The sequence below is a fragment of the Gopherus evgoodei genome, chromosome 8 (assembly GCF_007399415.2).
Source record: "Gopherus evgoodei ecotype Sinaloan lineage chromosome 8, rGopEvg1_v1.p, whole genome shotgun sequence".
NCBI classification, from domain to species: domain Eukaryota; kingdom Metazoa; phylum Chordata; order Testudines; family Testudinidae; genus Gopherus; species Gopherus evgoodei.
In genome coordinates this window covers 64,850,294-64,861,291 of record NC_044329.1, presented here as the reverse complement: position 1 = coordinate 64,861,291, position 10,998 = coordinate 64,850,294, and the positions used below count along the sequence as shown (strand labels likewise).

The window sequence follows — 10,998 nt, the reverse complement described above, 5'->3', positions numbered from 1 at the left end:
AGAATGTTATCAACATCAATAGTATGTTAAAACTGAATCTAAGTACATCCGTAAAAGCTATTATAGATCATAACCTACAGTGGATCATAAAATATAGCAATAAGGAAAAGTATTGACTGGTTAGACCAACAACTAATCATTTATTAAAATATCTAATCATTTACTAACCCTTTTAAAACCATTTTTGGAACCTTTATACTAAATGTGATCAATTTTTTTAAAGATCTAATACAATTGCCTGAGATTCAACCCTTACACTTTTATAAAACAACTCCTCCATCCCTACTTGCCACTCTTCATTCCTGGAAGATTCTACAGAATCTCTCATTTTAAAACTCTCAGTCTTTAGGACACTGGGTAAATCTAGGCCGGAGTGAAATCAGTGGGAGTTTTGCCTTTGACTTCTGCATGGCCAAGATTTCAACCCACCCTGGTATACAATCTGGGAAGGCATCAGCTGAAACTGAAAAACTCTAGTTCACACAGTGCCACTCAAGCACTTTCATTAGACAGGCTGGGCAAACTAGATTTAAAATTAAGCTTCATTTTTTGCTTCCTTCCTTGCTTGTTATTTTAGACAAATCTGCACTCATAACTTCAGGCAATTACAGTTTCAGGAAGATTTACGTTTGACAATTTCAGGAATATACACAAGCACGGTAATCAGGTTTTCTGACTTTGGAATAAGTGAAGAGTAGATGGAAAGAAATTTATAGATGCAAATAAAATCCATGAACAGTAATACTTTTTTATATAGATTTTATATATTACCTCAGAACTTTTCCAGCTTTACAAGTAAACTAGCTTATGGATTTAAATTTCAAACACTTAAGAATATTCTTTGGATCTGCACTCATTTAAACAACTTCTGTTTAAAGAAAAATGAATGCAGTGAAGTCAACTTAGAAACACTGCCTGTCAGCATTTGCTTCTTACCAAAATGTGTTCTGCTTCAATAAATAACCATTTTCTCTGAGTTTACAGCAATTATATTTCTCACCAGCAGAGAGAAAAATGAAAGTCATGGAAGTCAACAGCAGCCTTCTCATACAAGTTACATTGCAGTATTCTCTATACCAGCGGTTGGCAACCTTTCAGAAGTGGTGTACCGAGTCTTCATATATTCACTCTAATTTAAGGTTTTGCGTGCCAGTAATACATTTTAATGTTTTTTAGAAGGTCTCTTTCTGTAAGTCTATAATATATAACTAAACTATTGTTGTATGTAAAGTAAATAAGGTTTTTAAAATGTTTAAGAAGCTTCATTTAAAATTAAATTAAAATGCAGAGCCCCCTGGACCGGTGGCCAGGACCTGGGCAGTGTGAGTGCCACTGAAAATAAGCTCGCGTGCTGCCTTCAGCACGCGTGCCATAGGTTGCCTACCCCTGCGCTGTACTCATTGGCACCAAGCAGAGGATTGTTGGACTCACCACAGCATGCTTATACTGCCAAAAGGAAGGAGCTTCATTTCAACTTCTTCACATTTTAAATTATTTCCTTCCACTCTTTATTACCTCAGGATTTACATACAATGTTAAAGGTCTTCTGGTAAAGAAAAAGACTGCACAGCAAACCAAAAAGATAAATGTGTACTTACAATTTGTAATGAAGCATGTATCCGTCCAGACAAGTGAAACTAACAGGACCATAGCACCTTAAAAAACAGGTGCTACATAATTCAGAGAGCTACAATTTGATATTCACAGAATCCAATCTATATGGCATATTTTTCCACAGATTTCTTTTAGCATTCCAGGTGAACTTTAACCTGTTAGGCCAACAATTTCTTCAGTCAGAGATTTTTAATTTTTTATGAACACATTGGTTTAATAAAGTACTTGGCATTAGTTATGGCTTTTGAATTAAAATGAGCACAACCTCACAACATTAAATTTTAAACCCACCATCTAATCCATTAATTTTGACCAGCTTATTTTTGTATAGTGTTAGCAAGTATTAGCAACGAAGTGCATATTTCAATGGGTATGAGAATGAAAAGTTAAAATAATAAAACTTATTTTTGAAAGTCATTGAAGAGAACTAATATTTTACACACTGATTGAACACAGAATGAAAGCCAAAAACAAATATGCTGTTCAGATAAACATTTATCTGACATCAAATATCACATTATCCTTGATCATAGCTTCAGCTCCTTTATGAACTTTATACATAGTACACTTCCCACATATTACTCCTTATCTGTATTAAAAAATAATAAGTTTACAGTATTGTAGAATAGTTCTATAAATCATGTAGCTCAAGCACTGGCTTTTAGCATAACCTTGTAGAATTATCTTGATAGAAAAAAAATTCACTGCCAATAACTATATAGTAGTTAAGCCTATTCAGTTGAAGGTGCTGATCCGTTATTTCTTCAGGTATACAAGTCTATTTAAAAAGAAATTACCTCTGTATTTACTTAAGAAATCTGCTTCTGCCACTTTGTTCAGTGCAGCATTCAGAAAGCTCAAGTAGTTTACAGACAACTCTTTGTATAAATTATAAGCAATAATATTTTTAATATAAATCGGTATTTCAAAAGGTCCCTATTGGCAGCTATAATATTGCTGTAATTTTTTTAAACCCTGGCAGTATGAAACCCTGAATATCACACTGTAAGCCAGTTTCCATCTTGTCTTAATACTTTTTAAACAATGATAGTAGAGGTGTTATTGTTTAGATATTTCAAAGCAGTTTTGATTATTAAAACAGTACTAGAATAGAGAGGAAACAGTCAATTTGATATTTGAACCCTAGGTACTGCTTGTGTCATTTAACTTTTATGTAAAACGACAGTCAGTAAAATAGTTCACATTCTCACTTATACATTTTAATTTTCAATACAGTTTACACAAATTATACACGTCTCAGCACTGCAAGCTCTTAAAACTGCTCACCAATAGGAATGCAGCTCACTTAATTAAACAAATGGCAGATAGTACAGCTTCTCCAGTTATTGGTACCAGTTTTCCTTACAATTCATTAATTTGTAGATAAATTAAGCATAAAAAGTGATCTCAAACATCTGATCTGTTGTAAAATGATGCTGAATGGTTAAACTTTAAGTCCAAGTAGTTTCATAATGTGTGTATAAATGTATATATAGAAAGACCACAGGAGAGCTATTCTGTGAGGACCTTATCCAGCTCCCACTGAAGTTAATGGGAACTAACTGCGCAATGACTTAGATAGAGACCTCACTACCTTCACAAATGAAGAGACCGAAAAGTGCCATTTCCTTCATAAATAAGTTTTAGATCGTAATCACATATTATATTGCAAATAGAAAATTCCAAAAGATTAAAAGTCTGGCTTTGAATCCACAGAAAATGGTACAGTTCAACCAACAGATTTCACACATTCTGCTCTCCTGACAGTTTCACACCTGCATCACTCCACTGCCTCCAATGGATGTACACCAGTGTAAGCGAAATCAGAATCAGGCTGTCGTCCAGTGTGCCACATTGAGCCTAAGCATTGCAGGGTCTGAGACTGACTGATGAGCTGTAGCACCATGTGCTTTGAACACATAACACAACAAACAGAGGATGGAGAAGAGATAATGTCAACTGGACTTTGCATATTTAAAAAAACAACACAGTATAATCTGTAAATTATAATGCATGTGAGCAGTACATGTGCATACCAAAACCTCAGGGGAAAAGTTGCAGCTGCCCATTATAGTAGTCTTTTAAAAACTAAGTACGTTGCCCACATACATAGTACTGACTAACTCTACAAAATTGCCCATTTCTGAGCAGCAGAAACAGAAATATTAGATGCCCCAGAACTTCAGCAGTATGAAACCCCAAATTGTATTGATCATTTCTTCACAGTAAAAGTGCTGTGCTAATGACAATTGTTCCCTAGTTTTATCTCAAGGTTAAGAGATACAAAGAAAGGAAAATTCTGGTTAATTCTGTGAAACAGAATTAGTGGGAGAGTCAGTGCCCTGGATCTGACCAAACCTCTTAAACCAGTTGAAGGAACTTTCTAAAAAGGATTTTATTTAATTATTTTACAGTCTTGAAGTTTTTGCTCTTCCCAGTGATTTTGTGATATCCATTCAAAACTCCACTCTTAGTGCTACTGATGTGGATTTTAATTGCTATGAAAAAAATTGAATTGGGAGGTTTTTATTTTTCCTAGTTTTAAATGTAAAAATTGTAGTCTTAGAACAGTTGAGATGAAAATGTTAAGTACCACCACAACCACTGGGACCTCAGAGTCCTGGTATGCCAGTATGGTTCTAAAACTTATGTAGGAGCTATGCTTCAAGTTATATTAAAAAATGAAGATAAAATGTGAAATAAAAGCAAAAGAAAATGAATATGTAGAATAGTTTACTTTTGTTAAACCTCAAATGCAAAGCATAAGAAACATGGTTCAGAATTTAAGAGCAGAAATATAAGCACATTTTCTACCCCAGAAAAGTATGTTATAGTATTTAATCATTCTGTTATATCAACTGGTATACTATATTAAATCATGTCATAAAGTAAGTAGTTACCATAAACTCATACAAATACCAGTGTTTTCTTGCCTTAGTGATGCTCATAATCTAGATCAAGCAAATGTGTTCTTTGGTAACTGGAGTAGGTTTATTTTGAGTACAAGTACAGTACTGCTGGAAGGCTGCATTAGCTGCTCAGATTAGAAAATGGCAACTCCTGGAGACAAGGTTTGGGCTACTTTTGTCATAAGGGAAAAACATAAGAGGTTATCTAATATACTGGCATTAAAAGTATTAATTCCATGTGGTGACTTAAGAAAAGCAAACTCTCCCTCGTTCTATTCATTATTTAGTCTATACAATGTTTGGACTCTCATATATAAAGTATTTGACAAGTAGTAGTGTACACATACACACTTGAAATTTTAAATTAAAGGATCTGTGTGGAGGATGGACATTCTGTGTTAACATTACTTGAATGTATTTGTAATAAAGTTTAAAGATTTGTTAAACTGGAATATTATAAGCCCAAAGAAGTGGTTCTTGATTTTTCATCATCCCGTTTTCAACAAAACAGAATATACAGTACATATACAGGTTGACATTTTGATTTATCCAAAACAATTGTCACTTTGCTTAGTTTTGCAAGTCCTATAGACTAAAACATAATACCATTCACAACAAAATATTTTCAGTAAGTGAAACAATAAAGCAAAGGACACCAGAGCTAAACTCAGAAGCAAAGTCATTTTGAGCGCCTTATAACATCTCTCTCTCTCTCTCTCTATATATATATATACACACACACACACACACTGTAACTTTCAGTGAAGATCAACCTATTTTCTAATGAGGAACAAAAATGCATACTGTTTAAAAATTTTCCTAACTTAACAAAATGGGGAAGAAACTGCTGCTATCAAAATATACAATTTGATTTGCAGGCTAGAAGGCTAACATTATTAAAAAAATAGTTTTAAGCAAAACACTTTTGCTTGTAATAACAGCAGGTATTAACCTGCCATAACACGAAGCATCCAAACAAGATCTTATAAAAGATTAAACTGTGACCCTTTCTTCATTTGTAAAGTTCTGACAAATGCATACAGTGAGAGCCTTAGTCTCCAGACTGGAGCATCTTTCATATTTCTCAATCACACTCCACAAAATGAATGGCAGCCAGAGGATTCAGAATCTCAAGTGGGATTTGTGCTTTACCATGTACCTGCAATGTTAACAAAAAAACAGCATTAACAGCACTTTCTGGTAGTTATAGAAAGTGTTTATTCAAGGAACAACGCTGCACAGTAGGGAGAAAAGTAAAATTATTTTAAAACCTAATTCTTAGAATATTAACAAATGTTAAAAGATCCAAAAAAAGATTCTTCATGAGTCATGAAAGTTGTGTACAATGCTGTGTTCCTTATGCCTGAAAAGAGGACAGTCAAATGTTTCCTCTCGGAGAACATTGGCTTGGTTTATAGACCACAGAAATGGAGGGCTGGAAGGGACCTGGAGAGGTCATCTAGTCCAGTTCCCTCCTCTGAGGCAGGATCAAGTAAACCTAGACCATTCCACTGATAGGTGTTTGTCTAAACTGTTCTTAACCTCCAATGACAGATTACACAGCTTCCCTTGCAAGCCTATTCCAGAGCTTTATTATCCTTATAGTTAGAGAGTTTTCCTAATATCTAACCTAAGTCTCCCTTGCTGCAGATTAAGCCAATTACTTGTCCTACCTTCAGTGGACAATTGAACACCATCCTCTTTATAACAGCCCTTAACGTATTTGAAAACTTGTCAAGTCCCCACCCACACCCCGTCTTTTTTTTTTTTCCTGAAGACTAAATATGCCCAGTTTTTGTTAGTTTAATATTTCCTCATAAGTCAGATTTTCTAAGACTTTCATTTCTGTTGCTCTCCTCTGGACTCTCTCCAGTGTCTCGACATCTTTTGTACAGTGTGGTGCCTAAAACTTGATACAGTGCTCCAGCTGGGGCCCCACTAGTGCCAAGTAGAGTGGCACTTCCATGTCTTCCGTACAACATCCCTGTTAACGCATCTCAGGATGATAGTCTTTTTTGCAATTGCATCATGTTGATTTATATTATATTTGTGATCCACTAACCCCCAAATTCTTTTAATCAATATTACCGCCTAGCCACTCATTCTCCATTTTGTAATTGTGCATTTGATTTTTTTTCTTCCTAAGAACAGTACTTTGCTCTCATCTTTACTGTTGATTTCAAAGACCAATTCTTCAATTTGCCACAGTAGCTCTGAATTCTACTCCTGCCCTCTGAAGTGCTAGCAATCCCTCCCTCCTTGACATCATCCACAAATTATGTAGGCATACTCCTTTCCACCATTAAGTCATTAATGACAATACCAAACAGTACTAGACCCAGGACAGACCCCCCGTGGGACTCCACGAGATACATCCCATCAGTTTGACAGCACACCATTGATAACAGACAGTTATCTTTTCTGTAACTGGTGTTCTTTGAGATGTGTTGCTCATGTCTATTCCACAGTAGGTGTGCGTGCTCACCATGTGCACCGGTGCTGGATTTTTTCCCCTAGCAGTACCTGTAGGGGAGTGCCCCAGCGACCCCTGGAATGGTGCCATCATGGCGCAGTATAAGGGGTGCTGTGCGCTCCTCCCACTCTCAGTTCCTTCTTGCCAGACAACTCCAACAGTGGGGAAGGAGGGTGGGATGTGGAATGGACATGAACAACATCTCAAAACACACCAGTTACAGAAAAAGAAACTGACTTTTCTTCTTTGAGTGATTGCTTATGTGTATTCTACAGTACATGATCCAAGCTACAACTGTTGGTACCATATACTGAAAGAACAAGCGGTTTGGGGGACGAGCTACAGCAAAGCTGGAGTAGAGCTGTTCCAAAGCACCTTCACCTGCGGCAAGAAGGGACTGAGGGTGGAAGGAGCACGCATAGAATACACATGAGCAATCACTCGAAGAACTGTCTTTTCTTGTTCAAGTGATCGCTCATGTGCATTCCAAAATAGATGATTCCAAGCTATACCTATTGGAGGTGGGTAGGAGTTCACAGACATTTGAGATGGAGCACTGTCCTGCCGAACCCGGCATCCTCCCTGGTCTGGGAGACGATTGCATAATACAAGGTGAACATGTGGACCAATGACCATATAGCAGTCCTACAAATGTCCTGAATAGGGACGTGAGCTAGAAAGGCGGCCCACAAGGCTTGCGCCCTTGTCGAGTGCACTCTCACAATCGGTGGCAGGGGAACTCCCGCCAGGTTGTAACAAATGTGGGTACATGAAGTGATCCAGCTGGAGAGCCGCTGAGTGCAGATCGGCCGATCCTTCATGAATTCGGCTGTGGCGATGCACAGCTGTGAAGACTTCTTGAACTGTTTTATTTGTTCCAGGTAAAAAGCCAGAGACTGTCTCACATCTAGCACGTGGAGATGGCGCTCCTCACTAGATGCATGGGGCTTGGGACAGAGCTCATATGATAAGTGGAGACCACCTTGGGAAGGAAAGAAGGGTGTGGGCAGAGCTAGACCTTATCTTTATGAAATACCATCTACAGGAGTTCAGAGGTCAGGGCTAGCAGATGTGATTGCCACAAGAAAGGCTACTTTCCACGAGCCAGGAGCATGTGGCAAGCGGCTCAAATGGAGGCCCTGTCAGCCTGGCCAGAACCAAGTTCAGATCCCACTGTGGGACCGGGGGCCTAATGTAAGGAAAGAGGCAATCCAAGCCCTTAAGGAATCAACTGGTCATGGCGTGAGAAAATACTGTGTGGCCCTGGACTGGCAGGTGGAAGGCCAATATGGCTACCAGATGCACTTTGACAGATGAGGGTGTTAGGCCTTGGGCTTTGAGATGAGGGAGGTAATCCAGTATAAGCTAGAGTGGGGCAGCCAACGGTGAGATGCCGCAATCGGTGGCCCACCAAGAGAACCTTTACCATTTTGCCAACTAAACAACAGTCCAAACAGGGAAAGCTACAGCAGAGATCTGGAGCACAGCAGTTCCAAAGCACCTTCACTGGCGGCAAGGAGGAACTGAGGGTATAAAATCATAGAATATCAGGGTTGGAAGGGACCTCAGGAGGTCATCTAGTCCAACCCCCTGCTCAAAGCAGGACACATCTCTAACTAAATCATCCCAGACAGGGCTTTGTCAAGCCTGACCTTAAAAACCTATAAGGAAAGAGATTCCACCACCTCCCTAGGTAACCCATTCCAGTGCTTCACAACCCTCCCAGTGAAAAAGTTTTTCCTAATATCCAACCTAAACCTCCCCCACAGCAACTTGAGACCATTACTCGTTCTGTTATCTGCTACCACTGAGAACAGCCTAGCTCCATCCTCTTTGGAACCTCCTTTCAGGTAGTTGAAAGCAGCTATCAAATCTCCCCTCAGTCTTCTATTCTGCAGACTAAACAATCCCAGTTCCTTCAGCCTCTCCTCATAAGTCATGTACCCAGCCTCCTATGCATTTTTGTTGCCCTCCCCTGGACTCTTTCCAATTTTTCCACATCCTTCTTGTAGTGTGGGGCCCAAAACTGGACACAGTACTCCAGATGAGGCCTCCCATTGTTGAACAGAGGGGAATGATCTCCTGGCAACGCCCCTACTTATACAGCCCAAAATGCCATTAGCCTTCTTGGCAACAAGGGCACACTGTAGACTCATATCCAGCTTGTTGTCCACTGTAACCCCTAGGTTCTTTTCTGCAGAACTGCTTCCTAGTCATTCAGTCCCTAGTCTGTAACAGTGAAGGAGATTCTTCCATTCTAAGTGCAGGACTCTGCACTTGTCCTTGTTGAACCTCATCAGGTTTCTTTTGGCCCAATCCTCTAATTTGTCTAGGTTCCTCCGTATATCCTATTCCTTCCCTCCAGATCATTAATGAAGATTGAACAAAACTGGCCCCAGGACTGACCCTTGCAGCACTCCACTTGATACTGGCTTCCAGCTAGACATGGAGCCACTGATCACTATCTGTTGAGCCCGACGGTCTAGCCAGGTTTCTATCTACCTTGTAGTCCATTCATCCAGCCCATACTTCTTTAACTTGCCGACAAGAATACTGTGAGAGATGGTATCAAAAGCGTTGCCAAAGTCAAGGAATAACACATCCACTGCTTTTCCCTCATCCACAGACCCAGTTATCTCCTCAGAGAAGGCAATTAGGTTAGTCAGGCATGACCTGTCCTTGGTGAATCCATGCTGACTGTTCCTGATCAGTTTCCTCTCCTCTAAGTGCTTCAGAATTGATTCCTTGAGGACCTGCTCCATGCTTTTTCCAGAGACTGAGGTGAGGCTGACTGGCCTGTAGTTCCCCAGATCCTCCTCCTTCCCTTTTTAAAGATGGGCACTACATTAGCCTTTTTCCAATCATCCAGGACCTCCCCAGATCACCATGAATTTTCAAAGATAATGGCCAATGGCTCTGCATCACATCCACCAACTCCTTTAGCACCCTTGGATGCAGTGCATCCGGCCCCATGGACTTGTGCTTGTCCAGTTTTTCTAAATAGTCCGGAACCACTTCTTTCTCCACAGAGGGCTGGTCACCTTCTGCCCATACTGTGCTGCCCAGTGCAGCAGTCTCAGAGCTGACCTTGTTTGTGAAGACAGAGGCAAAAAAAGCATTAAATACATTAGCTTTTTCCACATCGTCTCTCACTAGGTTGCCTCTCTCATTCAGTAAGCGGCCCACACTTTCCTTGACTTTCTTCTTGTTGCTAACATACCTGAAGAAACCCTTCTTGTTACTCTTAACACCTCTTGCTAGCTGCAACTCCAAGTGCGATTTGGCCTTCCTGATTTCACTCCTACATGCCTGAGCAATATCTTTATACTCCTCCCCGGTCATCTGTCCAATCTTCCACTTCTTGTAGTCTTTTTTTTTGTGTGTTTAAGATCAGCAAGGATTTCACTGTTAAGCCAAGCTGGTCGCCTGCCATATTTACTATTCTTTCTACACATTGGGATGTTTTTTTTCCTGTAATCTCAGTAAGGATTCTTTAAAATACAGCCAGCTCTCCTGGACTCCTTTCCCCCTCATGTTATTCTCCAGGGGATCCTGCTATCAGTTCCCTGAGGGAGTCAAAGTCTGCTTTTCTGAAGTACGGGGTCCATATTCTGCTGCTTTCCTTTCTTCCTTCTGTCAGGATCCTGAACTCGACCATCTCATGGTCACTGCCTCCCAGGTTCCCATCCACTTCTGCTTCCCCTACTAATTCTTCCTGGTTTATGAGCAGCAGGTCAAGAAGAGCTCTGCCCCAGTTGATTCCTCTAGCACTTGAACCAGGAAATTGTCCCCTACACTTTCCAAAAACTTCCTGGATTGTCTGTGCACCACTGTATTGCTCTCCCAGCAGATATCAGAGTGATTAAAAAGTCTCCCATGAGAACCACGGCCTGCGATCTACTGACTTCTGTTTGTTGCTAGAAGAAAGCCTCGTCCACCTCATCCCCCTGGTCTGGTGGTCTATAGCAGACTCCCACCACGACATCACCCTTGTTGCTCACA

The 10,998-nt window shown here is 39.9% G+C and overlaps 1 protein-coding gene across 3 annotated transcripts in view; it reads right to left on the bottom strand.

Annotated features, from left to right (window-relative positions):
• Nucleotides 1-2,091: 2,091 nt before the first annotated feature.
• The window catches only part of CDC73 (cell division cycle 73), a 182,637-nt gene continuing 173,730 nt past the window's right edge, over nucleotides 2,092-10,998 (bottom strand). Inside the window, exons 17-18 of one of the 3 annotated variants that reach the window (XR_004001500.1) lie at nucleotides 5,565-5,682; nucleotides 2,092-3,523 (exon numbers count right to left, since the gene is read on the bottom strand). Coding sequence is in view for 2 of the 3 variants with exons in the window: in XM_030571549.1 (XP_030427409.1) it covers nucleotides 3,475-3,523 (49 nt within the window). In the remaining variant the exon portion in view is untranslated. Of the gene's footprint in view, nucleotides 3,524-4,091; nucleotides 5,683-10,998 lie in introns of those variants that run through there. The other 2 variants (XM_030571549.1, XM_030571550.1) reach the window with 2 other exon arrangements.